Source organism: Vanessa tameamea, chromosome Z, assembly GCF_037043105.1.
Source record: "Vanessa tameamea isolate UH-Manoa-2023 chromosome Z, ilVanTame1 primary haplotype, whole genome shotgun sequence".
Taxonomy (NCBI): Eukaryota; Metazoa; Arthropoda; class Insecta; order Lepidoptera; family Nymphalidae; genus Vanessa; species Vanessa tameamea.
In genome coordinates this window covers 186,770-211,722 of record NC_087341.1, presented here as the reverse complement: position 1 = coordinate 211,722, position 24,953 = coordinate 186,770, and the positions used below count along the sequence as shown (strand labels likewise).

General features: G+C 34.4%; 3 protein-coding genes across 4 annotated transcripts; all 3 read left to right on the top strand.

Moving 5' to 3' along the window:
* The first annotated feature begins 1,492 nt into the window (after nt 1–1,492).
* LOC113403996 (heparanase-like) lies at nt 1,493–6,192 on the top strand. The gene has a single exon (XM_064220354.1). It carries the CDS (start codon nt 1,665–1,667, stop codon nt 3,204–3,206), a length of 1,542 nt encoding a protein of 513 aa, XP_064076424.1. The 5' UTR covers nt 1,493–1,664; the 3' UTR covers nt 3,207–6,192.
* Nucleotides 6,193–7,544: 1,352 nt separating this feature from the next.
* LOC113403997 (locomotion-related protein Hikaru genki) lies at nt 7,545–15,277 on the top strand. Of its 2 annotated transcripts, none has more exons than XM_026644718.2 (10): nt 7,545–7,820; nt 10,967–11,058; nt 11,187–11,289; nt 11,391–11,479; nt 11,800–11,959; nt 12,054–12,224; nt 12,714–12,848; nt 13,960–14,103; nt 14,234–14,443; nt 14,520–15,277. In XM_026644718.2, exons 1-10 carry the CDS (start codon nt 7,745–7,747, stop codon nt 14,780–14,782), a joined length of 1,443 nt encoding a protein of 480 aa, XP_026500503.1. In that variant the 5' UTR covers nt 7,545–7,744; the 3' UTR covers nt 14,783–15,277. The 2 variants fall into 2 exon arrangements, with proteins under 2 accessions (XP_026500503.1, XP_026500502.1); XM_026644717.2 differs by having other exon boundaries at nt 11,376–11,479.
* A 727-nt stretch (nt 15,278–16,004) lies between these two features.
* Nucleotides 16,005–23,198, top strand: LOC113403994 (glycosyltransferase 25 family member). Its single transcript, XM_026644714.2, has 10 exons — nt 16,005–16,432; nt 20,064–20,295; nt 20,385–20,500; nt 20,581–20,813; nt 20,918–21,224; nt 21,308–21,382; nt 21,460–21,517; nt 21,588–21,709; nt 21,802–21,999; nt 22,091–23,198. Exons 1-10 carry the CDS (start codon nt 16,233–16,235, stop codon nt 22,254–22,256), a joined length of 1,707 nt encoding a protein of 568 aa, XP_026500499.1. The 5' UTR covers nt 16,005–16,232; the 3' UTR covers nt 22,257–23,198.
* Nucleotides 23,199–24,953: the final 1,755 nt, after the last annotated feature.

The following is a 24,953-nucleotide window of genomic DNA, read 5'->3' as shown; positions in this document are numbered from 1 at the left end:
TCGTAAACTGCATCGCTGTAGCGGCTGATCACAATACAATAATTAGATGGTATCCTATATACACTTATTTATGTTAAGGCATCTTCCTATTGTATCTCCGCATATGTTTTTGGAAATAATACCAGTAAATGTTGCAAATGAAATAATACAAGTAGTACAATTTTACACGATGTCCGTTAGTAAATCAATATTTAGAAAAAGCGCATTAGTATTACATAATATATTTTGTTAACAATAACTTAACATTTTCTTATGCTTAAAAATACTATTACCTATACTTAGACTAAATTTCCATAGATTACAGAATTAATATGTATACTTATTATTCTAATTTGATAGAATTCATTTATAATAATAATATAATAGTACTCAAAATATTTAGTGTTTTCAATGATATAAATGATTATTATTATTATTATTGCTATCCACCCGAAATCAACTGTCGGGCTGGAAAATAGATCGAATTAAAAAAAACCATGACGCTCGGGATACCGCATCTTTTAGGTCCGCGTAAGTATTAAAAACGGGATCTCCCGCCAAAAGAAGTCTCAATGTCTGGCATATATATTAACAATTTCCATCACACCGCAGTTCATTGAATTTAAAGAGAAAAGATAAGCTAGAATAAGATATAAAGAACAATGATCTATTTATGAGAAAATTGTAAACAAAACTTTCACAATGTTCTTAATATGATTCCAGACTTATAGTACGAGATGATATTCACCACATTTTGATAGGCAACCTGGTGGAAATAAATTCTCCTAATCATAAATATGTGTAAAAATTTGGTTTTTAGCAAACACTCGATGGGTACACTGATTCTGCAGCGGGATCTTAGACTATAATAATTTAATATGTGTAAGTTCTAAGTAACATCAGTAATGCCATCTGTATTGGCGATTTAGTAACTAATTTATTTTATTATTTTTTTGTTTCAATTCAAGGGTTTTTCAATGTAACTCAATAAATTTATTCTTATTACAAAAATTAAGTCTTATTAAGTCCTATATTTAAAATGAAGTATAAACTTTTAGTTAAAAATTTTACAATTTTAGATATATGATTTACAATCATTTTTATTACTGGTAAGTAACGCGCGAGTTACTCTGTTCATATGGTCTATAGATCTATTGTCTTTGGATTTTCTTGTAAAGAATAAATCTTTAAAAAACGTTTTTCAAGATTACAGAATAAAATTAATTAAATAAAATATAATCTTACGTAGTTGAATCTTATCATTTTATTTTTAATGATTATTAAAAATTAATATGATATTGTCGTGGGCTATCTTCTTATAACTATAAAATAAAATTAGAGACGAATAGTACAATTTTGTATTGTAAATTGTATTGTATAGTATTCAATATTTTTTTTATTTAGTCTGTCAACTATTAGACAGTATGGAGTACAGTCCGACTGTAGATTCGAGTCTAACTGTCAGTCTTGACTGACTTTCACCAGGAAGCAAAACCTAACGTTATTTTGTCTGTTTCTAAGCTGTGTTCAGTTTCATATTTTAAACCAACGTATATGGTAGTGTCACCGCTGGTTCCTTAGGTATTCACTATCAACAACTAAAATATAAGTTTTAATATTTTTTTATCAATATATTATTTTTACTACGTGTGCCCTCGAAAACACAGGCTTATGTCTAATATAAAATGATATCTAACAAACGGTTAGTAGCAACATGTGCCATTATTTTTTGCTGCAATATAGCCCTACTAGGGTTGTTTGTAAAATATAATATCGGAGAAAAATGTTACATTACAATCGACGAGCACCAAAAATTCCATCCTATTATACCCGATGACTTTTTAAGTTTTGGTATTGATACGTCTGAAATAGAGAACTACGATAAAGTTAATTTCACCAACACAAGACTCAGAGAGCTAGCTGCAGCTCTGGCTCCCGCGAGACTCCGGCTTGGTGGTACCATGTCCGACCGTTTAATATTTAGTTCTGAAGACATTCCGTCAGCGACATGTAACCATTGCCCTTTGAGTGCTGCTACCGAGACCTGTACTGCAGTTCAGACTCTTTGTAAGCACAAATTTTTACCATTTTTTATAATGAGTGGTCAGAAGTGGACAGAAATAAACGAATTCTGTATAAAAACGAATACAAAATTACTTTTTAGTTTAAATTTATTATTACGTGATGATCATGAATGGAAGAGTCAAAACGCTATTGAAATTTTAGAATACTCAAAACATAAAAATTTTGATGTTGATTGGCAGCTTGGCAATGAACCCAATTCATTCCACCATGTTTTTAACTTATCCATCAGCCCACAGACCTTGGCTCATGATTACAAAAAGCTTAGAAAGTTACTAAACCATCATGGTTACAAAAAGTCATTGTTGGTAGGTCCTGATACAACTAGACCACAAGAACACCAACCTAATTGCCTCAAATACATGGTAGAGTTCCTAGGCAATGGTTCTCATTATATAAATGTTAGATCCTGGCATCAGTATTACTTAAATAGCAGAACTGCCACTTTGGAAGACTTTTGGAACCCAGACACTTTGGAACTACTGAGTGAACAAATTAAAATTATGCAAAATCACACCAAGAAATATCACAACATACCAATGTGGCTAACTGAAACGAGTAGTTCCTATGGGGGCGGGGCGCCTGGGCTATCCAATTCTTATGCAGGTACCCCTCTCTGGGTAGACAAGTTGGGTTTGTCAGCAAAGTATAATATAACAACTGTGATAAGGCAAAGTTTCATTGGTGGCAATTATAGTCTGATTGATGATAAGCTAGAACCATTACCAGATTGGTGGGTTAGTGTCTTGTACAAAAGACTTGTTGGAAACAAAGTTCTGAAAGTAAGCTGTAAATGTTCCCGCTACCAAAGGATATATGCCCATTGCACAAATAGAAAATACACAAATGATACAACAGCTGTAACCATTTATGCCATCAATTTACAAATGGACAAAGCAAAATTCCTCCTTAATGGAACTGCCTTTCACGGTGATGACTTGCACATTGACGAGTATATTATAAGTGCTCCTTCCAATAACAGAAGAACAAAAACAATTCTATTGAATGGCTGGCCTCTTTATTATGAATCATCTGTTCCAGAAATGCAACCAAATCATATAAAATATGGTAATCACGTGTCTATGCCACCATATTCCATAGGATTTTGGGTAATTAAAAACACTTCTTTAAAGAACTGCAAGTAATCTGTAAGTATCATCCAAGTGACCTGTATGGTCAGATTTCAGAAAATTAGAATAAATTTATTTTTATTAAGACTTTCCCGTGATTTTTGGATGCATTAATAGTGTGTAGTTATGACATACTTAAAACTCATATTATTTATGGTATAACTGTAATACCACTGCTGGAGCTCAGTTCTATTGTCATTTTGCTCGAATATAATAAATGCTACAACTTCAGGGTCTGCTAACTTGCAATCATAATCACTTTTGATCTCATATACATTTACTTTTCTACTTTTTATATAATAATATAATTATTATCCAGTTATATCCTCACTATGTAATGGCTACCTTTTTTAAACATATTACTTCACAATTTCAAAAATGTAGTTACATGTAGGTATAAATAAGAATTATTAAGTGTTAGCATTATGAAATGTTGTGAAGGGTTAGTAAGGTAAATTATGATCTTGATGGCTGGTTCATGCTAGACACATTATACATATGATTGTATGTTCTGATTGCATAATCTGCCACAACTGACGTCACCTAGACACAAATGTGTGCTGACATTAAAATTTATTGTTGCTCTTAATAAAACTTGACAATTGGCTGCCTTGTCCAATGGTCAAGGAAAGTTCTATGAGTGACATTGAATTGCATCTGGAACTTTGGTCTTTGTTATCACTGTTCATTATAAGATTGTCTAGACTTGATGTGAATACTATATTTAGTTCTGATTATTATTTATATATATACATAGATTATTATATTGACTGTTGATTGATGTACTGATTTTGTGCTTAGATTGATTTTTTAAAATATTATAAAATCCATATTTTTCCAGAATATGTCAAAAACTTACAAAGATAAAATAATTACACTTACACTGCAGACATATTTTTGAACCAATTACACAACTGTTCTTATTTACATGTATGCCTACTATTTTTCGACTTACATTTGTCATACATTTCAAGGTCTCACTCAATGTTTTATTCATCAATGTGGATGTTTAAAACACATGCTAGGAATGAATCTTTCAGAATATGTTGTAAGACTAATTGTTTCAGCAGAATGAACAGAATTAATGTTTTAGAAAAAAATCTATACATACAAAACGAATACTTTGTGATTCGTTAATTATAGAAACTGTGTTCAAACATGTTCTTCCATAATTGTAAACCTCACAGAATATACCAGCCTTTTTGTTATTTATTAAAAGTAAATATATATATATATATATACCGTTTTGTACAGTAATACCCGGACTTGCGTAACACGGAGGGACGGCCAAATAGAACGAGTATGTATTTATGAAGTAATTTTTAAAGATATAAAGTAACGACGCAAGTTCCTATGTGAATGGGTGCTTCTTGCACCTTTGAAGTGGATGGCTCTCGATTATTTCATGAGTTAAGGTAGTTCGAGAAATGACGCAAGTCGAGGGATTACTGCACATGAATTTGTGCTATACTTATATACAAATAATATTTCGTGCACTGTTGCTGATGTTGTTGATGTGATTTGAGGTGCCTAAATGTAAGACTGATTAGAATTACAATATTATTATTTTTAGTTCTATAATGTGCCTAAGACGAGGTTCAAAATAACCAACTGGTTGTTCGTTGATATTTTATAATCGAGTATATCTTCCAAAAGTTAATTACTCTAGAGTTTACCTAAGTACGGGAGTCACGACGGACGGACGGACTACTTTACAAAACAAGTGAGTCTAGTTGTTCATTTGAGTGAAAATTAATGAACAGTAAAGTGGATCTGTGCTATCTCGATATGAAAACACTTAGTGAAATTTATTTATGTCTCAAGGCCGATATATCTTTTAGCGAATTCATTAATTATGTGTATGTCTTAGATATAATTTAACGACTTACAATGACATACATCCCAGAGATTGTATGTATTCATGAAGATCTGTTCTTAAAATCGCTTGTATTTGTAATATTCTATTTATTATCTTAAAAACTTATTTAAAATGTGTCATTATTAATTTCTCAATGCATTTTTTCCTTAAAGTTAAACCGTAGTATTTTGTATTGTATAGCTACAATGTTTAATTTTAATCTTTATGTTTCATAAAAAAATCGTAATCACAGATGATCCCAACGACAATGTAAAGACAAACATCACTAAATGATACGCAAAGGTGACTTGACGCTCGATAAAAAACAAATAGCCAACTTTATCAGCCAGCATGTCCATGTAGGCTGCGATAACCCGAGATGTGTAGCCTGTCGACCCATAAGTAATAGAATTTAAATTTCTTTATAATAATTAATGCTGCAATACGTCGTTGTCAGTGCCTTTTCCGTTTTATGCTCTAGTTTGTATTTTACATACAAATGTGTATAAAACGTATATTATGTATAAAATTACAATAATTTATATTTTGTTAAAAGAGAGATTTAGTAGCATTTTCTACATACTTAACTTATAAGTGAAAATCCAACGTGTAATGTTTTATTGCATTTGGAACTTGTATTGTTAGATAACTAGTAAATTAATTATAATCATTTTTTAAATAATATAAGTGTTAATGTATTTTTACGTTACTACATTAGTAATATACGTTGTACTGTTTATAGTACTGCCACTAGCTATGTATACACAGATTACTACTACATATTTTTACTAAAGTAAACTTAGTTTATTCCAAACGTACATATATATTTCTGTCAATCAAAAGTAACCGAACCAAACAGGACATAACATATATTACATTATATTTTGTGAGTGTATCGTAATTATTTATACATAACAAAGAAAGCTAGGACATTAGGAAAATGTAATTTTTTTTAAATAATTGAACAAGTAGCTTGAGATTTAATTTTAATATTTGTTTACAATCATGGTGAGTATTTCGTAGGGCTAACTAATGCTTTCATTACCTAAATCTAAAATGCCTAATGTCACCAGAGGCTTACTCGTGTATAAATGTTATATGTAACAGAGCTGCATACGTCTATAAATAAAAGCATTATTCCTTCATTGCCTTTTTATTTCCTACATTGACCGATTTCGCTCACGGCTAGCAAACCGCGCAAGTGATACTATAGTGCAAAACGATTTGGGCGCGAACACGTGCTTTCTTTATTACGTCAGTCGTAAAATAAACCATGGGAATGTAATCGGGAAAATATATGCAACGCCGAACGCCGATGACGAAAACCCAAAGCAAGCTTGTAAAAAATAGAAATAATTAATGTATCATAAGATATATCATTGTGAAAGGTACTCGCGTAGCATACCCCATCGTTTACTGCTCGCTACAAATATAATATCGGCACTCGCAAAAAGAGCTAAGTCCACCGTGTTGCACCATTAGGAACTAGTGAATATACATCCGACTCCTGCGGGTTGCCTCATGATGTTTTTAGCACAAGAACAACAATAAATATAAATGAAGCATATGAAAACTGTATAGCGTCCGACCGGATTTGAGTTTTCGATCTTTGATTATGATTGACGTGTTCCATTCGCCCTCTTGGCTTGCGTATGACATACATAATAAAATTGAGTAATTTCTAGAAGAATTTGCAGATTGTATTACATAAGATGTAGTATAATTGAGATATTTTTTGCTCTTGGATCCTACGACGCGGATCACAAGAGAAAATCCCTTGTCGGTTATGTATGTTCCCTATACAAATGGGATTTGAGGAATATCCTAGGTTTAATCCTAGAGAAATCCTCATATCAATTCAGATTCCAGGAGTTTTCTTTTCCTTTAGGTCAAAACGAAATTAATGGAATAGTCACAATCGATAGTGATCATTCCTCTTACATATACATCGTGGTAAATGTGTATTCTTTAATTTGTCTTTCAGCACCATGCACTAAAGTTTACCTAATACATATCTGTGTATTATCTGGTTTCGAACTAAAAACAAAATGTAGCTCTACTATCTATGTACGACCGCGCTATTAAAAAGTCAAATCTTAAAATAACGTAACGAATAACGATGAAAAAAATTATCCTTATTAGGTTTTCATTACAGCGCGCTAAATTAAGAATTTATTTTCAAACAAGTTTAAAAGTCACTACCCATTCTCAGGTTATTTTCCTTGGTCAGGATTAATTCAATTATTATCGTAGTCACAAATAATTTTTCTAATATAGTTTTAAGTTAAATCATTTTCTGATGCAAAAACAAACGAAGACTTTACCGTAATTTAGAAAATTATACTAATTTATTTTTACATGTCAAATGTTTTATTTTCAGGGTAAGGTTTCTGAACGCTTCATTTTCTATGCTAGTAACACGATTAATCTAAATATAAATATGACATGTTCGATCAAAATTAAATTCAAAACTGTTTTACAATCAGTCAGTCAGAGTCCACTGTTCAGTCAGTGGCTCAGTGGGCAGTGCAGTGATCAATGAGTAGAGAATTCCTATATTTTAGATTCGTTCTTTTCAGTAACATAACACGAAAAGCACTTTATATATAAATGAAGTGATGAATGCCTATTAGTGGATGGTGATCAGTATTTACTGCTGCAAGTTACGTACATAACGAAAAATACTGTATACAAAATGAACAAGTTTATGCTCCTGTTATTATTGGTGACGGCCGGCTTCTGTTATAACAAGAATGAAACTGTATCATCGGGTGAGATGATAGATCTAATTTTTTATACAATTATAAATAGTAATAGGAACGAATATACACTTATGTAACGCAAAGTAAATATTTATTTTTAGAAAAATCAATAGTCGTAATCAATAATATTGCAAGTTGCAACTATGTGCGCAGTCACCCTTGAGAAGGAGCCATTTTGAGGATCGAGTTTCAGCTTTTACTTATTGATTACACAGCCTCCTAGTTGTTACTTGAAACTTCAGTTCCTTGCTTCTTAATACTTAACACTGGACTATCAAACATGTTATTTCTATTTCATATGAGTCTATGCATAACACTCATAATCTTCATAACACTTTGACAAGTTGTCTATTAAATTTCTACAAAGATTTGCTTAATCAATCAAAGAAAATAAAAGAAAATCTTATTTGTTCCATCCAATAAATATATTTTGTATAGAACTCCTATATGAAGGCTGAATGAGCAATTATAAATACTAGTATTATACATGAGTTTGTCGGCACATTTACATTTAATGCCTAATAGTAGCTTATATTTCTTAGTGTCCTGGTCTCGAGTAAAATGTGAACTCGAACTATTGTTTAGCTTATTCACTAGGCTACATGCATGCTTATAAAATGAAAAAATATTTAGTAATATTCAACTGTCTTCTAGCAAGTCGCAGTTCACATATCTAACAGTAAACTTGAGAACACCACTCCTCGGGTACTTGAGTTTCTTTTAAAAAAAGTATTTTTATCTTCTCCCAAAATGTTTCTACAACGGCCATCATGTAACTACTATTCTTTAAATTTTTCATCTTGTATTGCTTCTGATCAGGTCTTGAAAATAAAATGGATATGCAAACAATTAAACTATTTCTGTTTTGTAAGGGCAGCCAGTGCACTGCTAATGCCAATGTTGCCAGGACATCACAAGCACGCAAAGAGAGCTATATTTGTGTGTGGGTGTGTTGGCCAGACTAAACACCTCTTGAGCTCGCAATTTACTTTCGTTTCTGATAGCTTTCCACAATTTTATTTGTTTGGCATTGTATATGACTGAAGTAACAATATAGGAAGCAAGAAATGGTTAAGAGCCCCCGAGACATGCATTGCGTAGGAGCTCGCATAATGGCTCCTTAACACAGACAAAATATCTTGGGCTCATTATCATATTTTCAGGCTCTTGCTACAATTTTATTAGATTTAAAGCTGTAATGTAGATTATACGGAGAAGAAAAAGCAAGTACCTCAGTAGTTACTCTTTTCTGACAATCAAGTTATATAGATAATTAAATACAATTGTATTGTGTAACATTAAAATTGGCTGTGAGCATTGACGAGTGAACTGTCAATAAAATTTAAAATTATATTGAGGCAAAAAAAAATTAAAAAAAATCGGTAGAGTTGGAAAAGTTTTTAATCTAAACAAATCCTCAAAAGAAAGTGCTCCGGAAGTCCGATAAATTATTTTAACATTACAAATAGATTTACAAAAACAAAGTAATTTTCTTATAATATTCTAAATTTAATTGCTAACATAATCGGGCACCAGGATGTTTACTTCCATTTAAATTAAGCTTAAACAAATATTTACTGAATATAAAAAAAGTTCAATAAAAATATTTGAATACATGTCAACTTTAGGTAAAATTATTCAAAATAGACAACTTAGTTACTTAAAGTTACAAATAAGTCAAGTTTATCAACTTGATTAAACCAAATTTCTAAATAATTATAAATTAATTTAAACAGTAAATTCAAATAGTGAAAAATAAAGTTTGAATGCCAAATTTTTTATAAATGTAAATAAATTTCTAATTAAACATCGCGCGGTTAAATTTCGGCGAAAATAAATATGTAAAAATTACATACCGAGATCCAGTAATATAAATTAGTGCGATAAGGTTTTACTTCCTTTAAAGTTTCCAAAAATCCATCTTCACCAAGTAAACTTCAAATTATAAGTTTCCCAGAAGTAAACTTCTATTTAAATCTTCAAAATATCCATCGAAATGAAGTTGAAATGTTCATCGAAAAGCGTTGAAAATATCCAATCGAAGATAACGCCAAAGAAAATAATTCCCGAAAATTATTCAAGAATAATCATCCCAGTAAATAACTGAAGAGATTAATCCATGAAATAATTGAAGAAAATATCGTAGAAAAATAACTGTAGAAAAATAATGTTGAAAAATAACTTTCAAAAATAATGTTGAAAAATAACTGTAAAAGGAGAAATAATTCTGATTAGAATCTATTATAATTTTCGAGATACTATACTTTTAACTTTAATATTTCAAACGACTTACCCGGTCAATCCCGGTTATTTTTCACAAATAACAAAATGCATCGTGGGAAATATTCTAAAGTTCCCTGTAAAGAACCACAATCGTTGTTACGACACAGTACAATTCGAATACATACAAATTTCGAAGAAAGATTCAAAACTTACCACGACATGGATTTATTTCCAATTCTTCATAATAGAACTCACTGTTCATTAAAACAACTATTTTCAGCAATATTCAAAGTTTAAAACAAAATAAAAGTTATAAAAACTTCGAAAATAAATTAGCGTCACATTTCGCCTCAAAAAGCGGAAGGGAAGTGAAGCTTTAGACAAATGTCAAAGATCATCTCAAAGATAATATAAAGATAATAAATTACAATTAGTTCGGAAATGCATAATGCATAAAAAGTGCATTTAATTTCAAATGTCAAAATTAGCGGTAATTTTAAATTATGCGTAAACATAACCTTAGAAATTATTGTCAAAGTCAATTGACAGATGACATCCTATATTTTATGTTAGAAATTCAATAATTTTGTTGAATTTACTTTAAAAGAATGTAAACATTGAACGTGCGCCAAAATTACGTTACAGTTGCTATTTATCCTGGATGTTGAGTAATAAATTCAGCACCTTGCATCTGCACTCTCACTCGCACTTGTAGAATAAGGAAGTCTGCCTTTGAATACTTTCACACTTTTAATATGATTGTTACCACATTTTTATTTGTGTAGGTTAAAATCGGAACCTATCCATCTGTCTTTTTAGATCATTATGATATTTTGTTGCACTGAATGTTCAATGAATTCTATTTATATAAGACTCTAGCAATTTAAGTGGTCTATCCGTCTCACTGATACATGATCGTATCATTATTTCAGATGACTTCAAATGCTCCCTTCCAGATGTCACGACCGTTGACGACAACCTCGATATTAGCAGGTTTAGGGCTGACTTCGCGAAGATATCAGAGGTGAGGAATTGTTCTAAATATTGAATGATACTAAAACATTTCCTTCTGTACTTGTGCTACGGCAACACAAGTGTTTCTCAGTTATTTCTATTTTTTCAACTAAGATTAATAATATCTTTCTGACATAGGTGAAGTTTCCTGGAATCATCGGACCGACAAATGAGCATCTTATTTGTAAAATAAAATGCATCGATGGAAATTGGGTGGGCCCCCTTTGTTCCCAAACACCAAGTAAGTATTTTATGAGAGTCTATTATTTTTATTTTTTCCTTTTCTTTTTAAAACGAAAAGGACAATACTAATTTATTCAGTAACAGTCAAATCAATTACAGATGGTAGATTCCAGCCGGTCTTCCGTGAATGTCTATACCGCAATCAAAACCCCTTATTAGCTGTTGCCTTTAAAAATGACTCTATATTGGTAAGTAAACGTTTTGTATTTTATTTTGATACAATAATAAATTTAATTGACATTCTTTAAACTTCTGTCATAGATGATAAGCCTTAACTCTTCAAACTTAAACTTTCAGAGAGAAAGCGACCGGTGAATATATGTAATGGTTAGTCGTTTTAAATGGATCATTCCACTGATTCCTAATAACTAAACAACTTAATAGTTGGTGGTGGTGTTATTTGGTTGGTGTATATTTTAAATTCTAACATTACAATACTAACATTGAACCGCTGTGTAAGAAAGAAATGTCTCGAGTTAGTATTCTTTGACACGGCACTATATTTCAGATCGATACTTACTTTCCACATGGATCTGTAATAGTTGCCAGATGCAAGCACTTTGGCTTGTACAAGCTTACAGGGGAAAACATGCTACGGTGTGAGAACGGCGAATGGTCGTCTAAGATGCCGCAGTGCGTTCCAACTTCTGTGATCACGAACTATACAGGTACACACAATACACAGTGAAAGAATACGACTTTATTGTTTGTTTAATGTTGTTCTTTTCGAAAGTCATAAGTCGTTTTAATTCTCGATCTTAGGTGGTGCTCCGCCCACTATCCAGTACATCGCCGTGACTGGCTCCGCTATAGTGGAGCTGAGCGGCGAGCTTTACGTGTACCCTGGAAGCACGGTGTGGCTAGACTGCCTCTGGCCACAATCCATGGGAAAACCGGACTGGAGCTGGACCCAGTTGTATAGACATCATGCTGGTAATGACACAGTTGCAGTATCCGAGTTTAATGACTATTTTGTAGGATATTTTGGGTGTGTTTGGGTGTCCGGCAGAATTCAGTTAGATACACGGTGCCCAAAGTTACGTAATGGTAGGAACAAGCATTGTAATCGATCGCATGATGATATATATGGCCACGCCCCTTATAAATGGATTGATTACTCGATTGCATTAGGATAATTCAGAAAGCGTTCTAAATGCCTCTGTTGCTGTTGCCAGATTAAAAAAATATTAAAGACGCAAAAAAGTACAATTAATGAGTGCTACTTGGGAATTAAACGATCGCCTCCTGGCTATTTCTTTGTAACATTGATATTAACAAAAAAAATACCGGTTTCTTCTCAGGTCTGAGGTGTTTATTTCTGAACCGTTGGTAGCTTTTTTTCTTGACTATCAATAAGTAAGTGTTTTGCGTCTGTAATGAATAAAGAAATTTGGTTTGACTTGATTTGGGAACGGCTTGCAGAGTGGGCCAGCCACACAGGCGAGACGGACCTGCACTACCGCCTCGTGCTGAACCGCGTCTCCGCCCGGCACAGCGACAGCTACACGTGCACCTCCCCCGCCGGGAACACCAACACGGTCGCCATTAAAGTTGTTAGTGAGTCTTCTTGCATGGCTATTTAAAGCTTGCCTATTAAGCTTGAGCCGTTGACAGCAACCCACCGAGCACCTCGGCTGTCGTGTGCTTTGTAACTACGTGTCCGGGTTTGTCTACAACCGACAGTCATCCTTTTTATAATGAGCAGTTGATATGCACTTTCCTCTCCAACAAGACTCATTTCACGTAAGTTTAATTGCATGATCTTTATGTCGTTGTACCAATTCTAATTGTAATTGTTACTGCTGTGTTACTCGTATATAGATCTCTTCACTCACGTAGGCGCGCCTCCGCGTTAAATTATCGGAGTGAATTTACTGATACAGTCTAATCTATATTTTTTACTGCGGTTATTCTTGAAAGTGTCATCTGCGTGAGATGATAGGCGTAAGTAAGGCATCCTAACTGATCCATCCTGTAAGCACGATACTCACTCTAACGCACGCCGATAATTGAACGCGGGTGGGCGCGCCTTCGTAAGTGAAAAGCCAGACGTCGTTACGCCGTTAGCAACAGCAAGCGCATGCCACAAAATATGACGTTATCGTTTGAAACGACGAATATTTCAGACAAGAACTGTTTTATTTAGAACATAATATAAGCCCTGTATAGAACTGTTTCTCTTCAGAAACACTAGCTTCAATTCTTCACATTATATCTTCACACCCGTAGATACTCGCAAGACGATTCGCTGACCGAGCGAGAGGGAAAGGCGCGAGAGCGAGACAGATGATATTTTTAAGACTATATAGGGTGGCTCTTTTATATATTGTTTTCCTATATTTTAATTGGTTAATTTTATTTTCAATTTCTGTATAGATAGTTAATAATTTTTACAAATAAATATTTCTTCTTATACTCGCTACAAAAAAGTAGTTTTACTATAACGTCCATTACAATGCTTTAGTCTAAATCAGGAGAAAAAACTGCTTTTAATTTTGAAATCATGCTACTGACGAGAGCATTTGTTAATATTTAATTAGATTGGAACCCTTTTATGTTGTAGATGATTTAATTTCAACTTTATTATTTAAAAAGTAGGACTTAATTAGCCCGCCATGTGCCCTTGTATCGCGACGCGTCTCTAAGGCTGTTGTGTTTTTGCTTCCAGACATAGTTTGTCCGCCGATTAACGTTTCGTCACCCCATGTTCATCAGTTCGCACAAGGCACGCGGCTGGGAAATGCTGTTCACTTCAGCTGCCAGCCGGGCTACCACCTCAACGGTTCTGCTATTGTCAACTGCATGGGTGACGGTGAGTCGCTTTCAGCGATTCCATTTCAATTATATTGCAATAGGAAATGGTCGCGATGCTCTGACATATATGTATTATGTATATGTTTCATACATGTCGTGATGTTGAAGTGTTCTTTATTCCCTCGCAGGGCGTTGGTCATCACAACCGCCTACGTGTGTAGAAACATTTTGTCCAGTGCTCCGAACGCTCGGAAACCACCTTAGCGTCGTGGAGTATAACTCATCTTATGGCGGACGCGCCGTATTCGCTTGTTCGTGGGGGTATCGACTCATTGGAGCCCCAGGGCTAGAATGTGAACTGGATGGAAAGTGGTCTGGCGAGATGCCGCACTGTATCGGTGAGTATATAGAAACGTCCCCGAAAGTTACTTACGGACCTGACAGGTACTCTAAAACGAGCGTTCTTGTTCACAGCTATCTATTGTCCCGACCCCCTCGTGCCGGAGAAGGGTCGCTTGTTAACAACGGCGACGTCCAAGGACGGAAAGTATCCTGTCGGCGATCTAATCATATACTCGTGTGAAGAAGGTTACGAGATCGTCGGTGAAGCTTCAATAGTGTGCACTGAGAACGGGTTCTGGTCGCACCCCCCACCCTTCTGCTTACCTCCGTCAGAAATAAAAAAATCTGATACTATTTATATAGATAATACGACTCTTGTCAATTTTGAAGAATAATAGCCTACAAAATATTTACATTAAAGATATTTAGTAGAACATTTTAGATCTTAAGAAAAGTATATCGATCTTATTGACAAAAGTGATCGCTCGTAAGTGTTCCCTTTTAGAGCTCCTTTAAAATATATCTCACTAAACTGTATACTGAAGTTTATTCTACAGATGATATTCTTATATTGATAAAAATATACTTTAGAAAAATGGATTACTATTTTGTGAATTTTTCTCAAACGATACGCTTTATGAAAAATGTCCTAAAATATAATAGATTATTAATATATTTAAGTAGCCATTTAAATTATAAAAAACATATGTAATAATGTATCGATATATCGTTCATTTCAATCAAATTTGTACACAAACAGATCCAAACCGAGACTAAATTGCTTTTACAGCAAACCACGCAAGGTAAGCTAAATATTGTGACACTCTGTTTAACCTTTATACAAATTTGTATGAAATGAGCACTTATAAATAAAGTAATCGAAGCATGAATCTTTTTTAATTTATACGTAACATCAGAAAATTTGTCCAAAAGTCGATGTCGAATAACGAAGGCTTATTATTTACACGACGGGAAACGTTTAGATGACGTCCAACCGAGTGATCTCGTATTCATCGCCTTCAGACTTTAGGGTTCCTCAGAAATTATTGCTTAGACATCTTCGCTAACGATGATTATAAATTAGGAAGTGCATTTAGTTACGTGCCGTTATTTTGACTCAATAAATTTTTCTCACAACCGTTATTTACATGGCTAGGAGTAAGGATTAGTCTCAATTAGTCTGGCGACACATAAACAAAATATTTCAACAACTAAGATTCGATGAATCTGTATTAAAGTTATAATATAAATAATATAACAAAGGTAGTGCAAGTGACATTATTACAATCATTCTAGAATGAAATGTACGAAACTTACATTTTAGAATATTTATTTTACAATGTTTATTTTATGACGAATTTAAATTGGTGTGTTACATAATAATCAATAATTATTACTATACTAATAGTAATACGTAAATTATTATTATTTCTTTGTAATTCATTATTTTTGTGCAATTAAAAACTATTTTTTAATTATAGATTAAAATTATTTAAGTATAGATTTAGATTATGATCGGTTGTATAGTTCAGACTGTTGCCTACTGTTGTAATGAAAAGAAAAAAAACTTATGTCAAAGTTCAGTCGGACCGAGGCTGGAGGTCATTCCAGTGTCCTGGATTTTGTTGATTTGAATTGCATGCATGGGCCCTGCCTGCTGGGTATGACGAACAGTGCGCACCGCGGTTTCCGCTCATTGTTTTGCGTTCTTGCTCTCAAATGAGATTTCATTCCTTATTCATTTTTAAATCGTGCATACGTGAAGACCGTTATTCGTAAACTCATATATTAAATTAATATTCATTATATTTTGAATAAACTCAAACGTTACTTTGTGTCTGCACTATGGCTAACTATAAATCACAAGTGTTTCTCTTTTTGGTCGTATTCGGGCGATATTTTGTTTGCTCTGGTGATTTTTATGATAGTTCTGTAATGCCGCGAGTTGCAATTTCGATTTTAGCTCGGAATAAAGTTAATAGTTTACCGTATTTCTTGACCAGTCTTAGGCTATTGGATTACCCAAAAGAGCGCATTGACCTTTGGTGAGTATAATATTTTAAATGATTAGCATAACCTGCACTACGCATCCAGAATTTAGGTTATCTACTGTGGTAAGTCTTTGATCGATAGATTCCAGAACAAGTCTAAGCACAGGATGCTTAAAACGCCATCTTGTTACATGCTAATTAACTCATATGTACTTATATTCAGTAATACTACAAATGTACGATCACTGACAGCCTCTTTCTTAAAAATAAAAGCTTCACTATAGTCTATAGTGAAGCTTTTATTATGTAAAATTAGTAGATCATGGGTGATAGGGCTGATAGGCCTTGCTGTGAGCCTGTCTGGTTAGCTATAAACCAATTTTCATATATTCTACCATCAAGCGGCAATACTTAGTATAATTGTGTTCTGGTTTGAAAAGTGAGTGTGCCAGTACAATTATTGTCACAAGTGGTGCATCGGTGATGCAAGGAACTTGCAGTGATGACCGCATACCATCAGGTGGCAATTGCAGTTCCACTTACCTTCACTTTAATCTTTTAAAGTGAAGGTAAAGGTTTTTACTATATTCAAGAAAACAGAACTGCTATTATGACTAAGATTGGGTTAATAAATTAAAGAAGTTTGTGACAATGCTACTGTGGATAACATTTACATTAGCATACATTAGCAGCCTGTAAATTTCCCACTGCTGGGCTAAGGCCTCCTCTCCCTTTGAGGAGAAGGTTAGGAGCATATTCCACCACGCTGCTCCAATGCGGGTTGTTGGAATACACATGTGGCAGAATTTCATTGAAATTAGCCAATGCAGGTGTCCTCACGATCTTTTCCTTCACCGCCAAGCATGAGATGAATTATAAACACAAATTAAGCACATGAAAATTCAGTGGTGCCTGCCTGGGTTTGAACCCGAAATCATCGGTTAAGATGCACGCATTCTAACCACTAGGCCATCTCGGCTTATATATATTATAAATAGAAGGCTAATTAAAAAATCTACTTCCAAATAGAAATATATCGATATACGACAATTTTGCGCATAACAATCCAAAGAGAAACCTGTATATGATAAAATATGAATTCTCTGTAAAATTAGTTTTTATACACTTTTTAAATAATTACTAAATAAAAACTGCAATGGTGTTTCTGGTGAGGACAAGATTTATCTGGAAAGTAACAATTCAAACAATTAATTGTTATGAACATTAAAGTATACATACATATTGTTCATTTTTATTATGACGATGATAAGATTGAAATGAGGTTAAATTTCAGAGTGTAGTAAGCTACTATGGCTCAGATATTAAACATTTTGATTATGATGATTTAGGACCAATGTACATTTATATCAACACTGGATAGTTGTGAAACATTTAAAGTACTAAAACTGTAAGCTACCACTGATAATTTCATATTCAAGAAATGTGTTGTTTTTTATTTATATAAGAAAAACAACCTCACAACTGCATAATCATGTATTAACGGCTGCTTCACAATATATTTATGATAATATAATTTATACAGAAGAATATACAAAAGTATTCCATAAAAGATGATATACATACTATTGATACAAGAAATAACAATAAACTTGTAACCCCTACTTTCAGTTTGCATACAGTACAGAGAACGTTTTTGGGCAATGGTATACGCATATATAATAAGATACCGGGAAATGTAACCAATTTACCATTTACGAAATTTAAAAAGTTTATTAAGACTAAATTAATAAATAAGTCTTATTATTAATTAAAAGAGTACTTTTTAGAAAAAAACACCTGGATTTAGGCTCGGGTTCCATCACAGGACACAAATTTTTGTAAAAAAACAGCATTGTAAATCTGTTTATTTGAAAAGAGCAGCTATGCGAGTTTCTTGCCGTTTCTTCTGGCTGGAGGCTGCTTTCCGAAACGCTGGTAGTATTTTAATATCGACGATTCAAAAACGCTTCATTGTGAAGTTTACTTGAATAAAATTGATTCGATTTTATCATAATCTTGTCTCTCTGATTAGAAAAATAATATTTTAAACGAAAATGTATATTAAATGAGCTATGCCTATCTAAAGCCAGCATTGCTCATGCTCATTTGAATAAACAAACACGATAGGGTTGCATGGCTGCCGACCGCCTTCCCCGAAAAGAGTAAATAACTAAAACATTAAAACGACACAATGTCGAAGGTCATCCGGCCGGGCCGGACGTCCTGGATTTTATTGATTTAAAGTGAAGTCTGGAACGGGGTGGGGAGCGCGGAAGCTAGGTAGAACTAGTTTTTTATAGGATGCGCGTAGTGGAGCCGGTCAACGCGTTATTATTCATTTGCTTTTGCTAAGGGAAGACCGTGATTCGTGAACTCGTGAATATGTTGTTGATTTATTGATTCATATTATTTTTTACAAAGTGTCTGCACTATGGCTAACTATAATTCGCAAGTGTTTCTCCTTTTAGTTCTCTTCGGGCGATATTTTGTTTGCCCCGGTGATTTGTATGACAGTTCTATAAGGCCGCGTATTGCAATTTCAATTTTAGCTCGAAATAAAGTTAGTACTTTACCGAATTTCTTGACGTGTCTCCGGCTATTGGATTACCCAAAGAGCCGAATTGACATTTGGTAAGCATAATACTTCTAATCGAATTTTTTTTAAAGATAAACAATTCTTATATTTTCTACCTTATACCTATTACATTTTTCATACGCGTTGCTAATATGTAGTTCTTAATTATCTTTATTTACCGTACGATACTATTCGACTCAACGACTTATGTATATCCACTTAATATAATTCCAAAGTTTCGATTGCAAATTATCAGCATTGAAAACGTTTTTTTTTCACGATTTCTTAACGAATACCTTAGACTATTCAAGATCTCGACCAATATCGCGTAAATTCAATGTCAAAGTTGTTAATTTGCTTTTAATCCAGTGATTGGATTACATGATCGATCCAGAGTTGCGGTCACCTACTGCAATGCGACGAATGCACTGCGCTTGTGTAAAACAAGTCAAAACATGTCTATTTCATACAAATCCCTCTTTTTGCATTATTGTTCAGACCGGTCGAGAACACAATTATAATTAATTAATTAAACAAAATGATTCCAATAATTACAAACTAAGGCATTGTATTCTGTTTATAAACGAATGATATAAGTATTATATTTGTAAGAGTTAATTTCGTACCAACATACTTAGTCGATAATAACCCAGTTTGACGTCCGCCCAGAGACGTGCGCGGCATATCATGAGAGCAGTTTCTGGTATACGTTTGTTTTTAATCATACGAGAGTGTTAAAACTGCCATTGTTGATAACATTTGCGTGAATATTTCGACATAGTGTCAACGAACTATTTATGGTTGCATTACTGAATCAGATAAAATAATGAAATAGTCATCGCAACGTATTTAGACTATTAGATATCTCGTAAAATTTATTTAGCTAATAGAACATTAACGGCATACTTTTCTTTAATGTCGAACTGACATAGCCAGTGACGGTGATAGATTGGTACAGAAAATTGAATGACACTGATGTACGCTTCTTACAAAAAAAAAGTAATCTGCTTAACCGTTCGCAACGACTATCAGCAAAGAACGATTCTATCGTAATCCTTTTATTTAAATTATAGTATTTAGTGTTAGTCTAAATTAAATAATTATTTACAGGATCCACACTGAAAATAATTACGATGAGACGGAAGAAATTCTGCAGAAATGGGCTGAAAAATATAAGAATTTGTACCATTCATTTCACTTGTATTCGCAAGTGTCGCCCGAGCCCAAGGAAGGAAAAAACGAGGTGAAAGTTTTCTGGGACACGGCGCAATACAAGCACGTCTCGAAGCTGAGAGAAGAGGCGCTGAACTACGCTAGGGACATCCGGGCCGACTACCTGTTTGTGAGTGGTTTTCCACCCAATCATTTCAATTTTATTCGATATCAGCGGCAGTTCCGTGGACTCAAACTTATGTCCCTTTTAATTTCCAGACGTTGGATGCGGACGTTATCCTCACGGAACCGGCGACTTTAAAGATTCTCGTCGGTCGCAAATACAAAATTGTGGCTCCAATGCTCATTTCGGATGGATTGTATTCAAACTTCTGGTCAGTTGAGTACAGGTGCTCAATTAACTGTGCCTGGTTCGCGTTCCTTCCTCCAAACTCATCGGCGAGCTTTGTTTCAGGGCTGGCGAGTCAAAGGACTACTCCTACGAGGATTCCTCTTACTTTATGAAGTTCTTTAAAAGAGAATTACCTTACCTCGGATGTCACAACGTACCGGCGGTACACTCCGCGGTGCTGATCTCGCTAATGAACGAGTCGTCCGATTATCTCACCTACTATCCTGAAGAGCATTCGGATTATATGAACTACGGCGACGACGTCACAAACTTCGCAGCGAGCGCGCGCCGCATTGGTATTGTATACCTTACCGTATATTAGACACACATAGTGCACTACGCACACACAGCACAGTATCTACTATACGTCCTATTAAACGACATTTACGTTCTTCCAAAGGTACCAAGATAAAGCTGTGCAACGATCAGTTGTTTGGCTTCACCACAATGCCGAACAACGACAACGAACCGGTGAAGGAAACGCAAAGATTTATCAACTTGAAAGTGGACGCATTGGGTCACGAAGTTGATTTCCCGCTTGACTCCGATCTGAAGAAGTACGTGACGTACCCGAAGTGGTCCAAGTTCGGATGTGACATGGTATACATGATAAATCTCGACCGACGGCCGGCCCGGAGGAAGCTGATGCTGAAGATCTTCAAAGAACTCGGAATAGAAGTGAAAAGGTTACCCGCTGTGGATGGATTGTACGTATGACATTCGCTCACTCAGCATTGCGCTTAGGGCTACTGCTCCGACGGATAATTTAATTCGTATATTTTAATTTTAGAAGACTGAACCGGACCATGCTTCGGCGCTTGAAAGTGCAATTTATGCCTGGTTATGAAGACCCCTACCACAAGAGGTAACTTTACTGTTGGTGACGTCATTGGCCCATTCATGTTTTACTTCTACAATTATTAACGACTTATCTATTTTCAGACCAATGAAAGCGGGCGAAATAGGATGTTTCCTGAGCCACTACAACATCTGGAAAAAGGTAATCCACAGCTCCGTGTAGTGGCTTAAGTCAGCCTCAAGGGACATCTCTAATCAATCTGTTTCCACAGATCGTTAACAGGAAATACTCTCTGACCATGATTCTCGAAGACGACGTGCGCTTCTCGCCGAACTTCCAGGACAACTACAGGAAAATGTTGTCTGAAGTTAGAAATCTCGATTTTGACCTTATGTAAGTACCATAACGTTTTGATCCTCCAACTCTCCAAAACGCTCCGACAGCAAAATTATTCAGAAATAAATTAAAATAATTGTTTTAATTAGCTACTTAGGAAGGAAGATACTTATGGAGGCCGCTGAGGAACAAGTCACTCCTCATACGACTCGGCCGCGTTACTCGTACTGGACTGTGGGATACTTGCTGACCGAGAGGGGAGCTAAGAAGCTTCTCGATGCCAAACCTCTTCAGAACATGTTACCGGTCGACGAATTCCTTCCGATCATGTTCGACCAGCACCCGAAGTGAGTACCGACACCTTTCCACAGAACACATTACAATAACGGGACTCGCACTTATCGGACTGCGTACTCAACGTAACTTTTTATTTTCAAGTACGACCTGGAAATCATACTTCCCGAACCGCGACCTCGTAGCTCTCTCTGCGCAGCCGCTCCTGGTCCAGCCTATGCTCTACACCGGCATGCCGGGCTACGTCAGCGACACGGAGTTGTCCTCGGTTATCAACACCAGGACCTTCTCCTTGCGGAAAGATCTGTAACGCGATATCGAAACTGGATTCACTGATATATCTTTTAAATGAATTTTCTGCGATCACTGCGACGGACGATGACTATGGCTATGATACTCCCTGACAGGAGTACGTATTTTAAGAAAGGCATAAAGCAAAGGGTCCGATTTACTGTAAGCTAAATATTGTACGTTACCGTGCCATTCCATAGAATGGTAGTAAGTTGTAACTTTTAACTTCTCGGTGTTATATGTAAGTTATTCCATCGTAAGGTTCTGGCGATGAGCGAAGCGCGCGGAGCTCGAGTGTTAACATATCGTGACAGTGATTTCTAATCAACGAGAACTGTCTCTTTAAATTGATCCTTTGTTTTAACATTGTTATAACTTTTGACTTTTACAAAAGAATACCAATCTTTGTAATAACATCTATTTCTATTTTAACATTCGATTGTTTTTGTATATTATCTATTGTGGTGTTATATTTTTATAAAAATTTACACAATGACTGAACGTAGTTGTTTTTATTAATATTATTATATGTATATAGGTTAAATTAAAAGATATTATTTACACGATTAAATAAATGCATTTATAGTTTTACATTTATAATAAGTTTATCTTTTATATTTTCAGACTAACTGTTTTCTCGCCAAGTACTTACGTATTTTGTGTCGAATTTATGCTACGTTTCATTTTGTGGGTTTTTGTTTTACGAGAAACTCATTATGATTGAACTTCTTCACCTGCGTCTGTTCAATTGTTTGTCAGGAAGAGGTTACGAATAGCACTCTTATAAATTAGCCAACACTATCACGGGATCATTGTTGCGACGGAACCGCACAAACTAAAACGTAGAAAATACTAACAACATAAATAAAAAATGTAACACTAGTCGTTTATGCCATTCATGTATTTTATGTGCCATGTAATATGTTCCTAGGTGTTTATTAAATGCAAATTAAAAATCCAACGTATTTTACTTATCAAACAAGCAACAATCATCTCATCTTAAACATAGCGACCCGTACTACAGGACCTACACTACCAGGACCTGGCTGGGTGCAGAGTCGGAGAGCCGGGAGCTTTGAGGCACCTCGCGAAGCTTTGAAGTTGCTAGTAGTATATACTGCACGTTCTCGCTGCCCACGTTTCACACTCGAGGAAAGGATTTGTGGTTTCAATACTTAACCTGAAGTCTGGACGAACTGATTTTTATTCCGGAAATTTTAACAAAACAATAGAAACACCTTAGGGAATGGTGTTAATCCTCATAAAGTCGGTTGTGTTTGAGTAACTTATAAAAATATTACTTTTAACGATGAAGAGAACCATAAGTTTCCGGCTTTATTGAATGTCGCCAAGTATTCAATATCAAATCGCTCTGTTAAACGATTCCTCAAATCTTTCATATTTTCCTTTTATTCGTAATAATGAGCGTGTTTTAAATAAATAAATAAATTTTATACAATCGTTGGGAATTTTAAGGTTTGGCACATTTACAATGAATACTCCTATAAATAAATAAATTAAGAAAATTTTGTTATAGCGACCTCCACTCAGTACGAGTTTATGCATACGTTTCCAACTATGATAATTACGCAAGACAAAACTAAATCATTCATTTAGTATTGCCTGAAACCGAATAATTTGGCTCGGATAAAAAATATAAAGAGGTCACAAGTATCACGCTGATACTGACTAAATTGATACCAATTTTTTTCTTCGAAATGTGGTTAGTTTCTCTGTTTTTGCTTACTTTTTTTAAACAACTCAACGGATTTTGATACAGTTTTCACAAACAGAATGTAAACGAGAAAAGTATCTCAGGTTCCAAAACAAATGGGAGATTGATCGCATGTGACACTAAAATACAAATTCTCGGTAGCACAAAACGCGAAACGACGCATCTTTTTGATATTACGTCAATAATGATAGTGACAGGCGTGAGGCGACATGACATTTGACGTAATTAACAAAACGGGACCGCTCAGAGACGATAGTAACTATTTTTAGATTTTTTTAACATATGTAATACATATGATGTATCACACAATTAAATGTTTGATAGTATTATCACTTATTATTACTTATAACACGAGATAGTCTTCATTTTAACCGTTAGAAGTCGGGACAGTAATCAAAATCAAAATATACTTTAGTCAAGTAGGCTTTTACAAGCACTTTTGAATCGTCATTTAACAAACTATATTAAGTGAAGCTACCATAGGTTCGAATGCAGATTCTACCGAGAAGAACCGGCAAGAAAATTGGTAATTACTCTTGTTCAACATTTAAAAATACAAAGTCATGTCAGTTAAATACAATTATATACCTATGTATATAATACATCCTACCTGGAAGTCAACACGTACTCTGCGCTAAAAGATATATATATATATTTATTATAAAAATAAATTATTATGAACTATTTTGTTTATTATTTTAATATATTTATTTGCTTCCCTATACATAGGTTTAGTGAAATTTTGACAGACAACGTAGCTAGCTATATATGTCCAGATCGCTGACATCACTTTACCTTTATCGGCAGAAAATATATTAACGGTTTATTTTAACAGTTTATTTATTTGAAGAGATTAAAATTAAAACTTATTTTGTCCTATAATCGCGAAGTTAGTTATTTTTATTGAGACTATATGTAAACAAACTTCTAGTGACGAGTTAAAAGTCGATATTCATTTATAAGTACATGGCCCTAACTGTA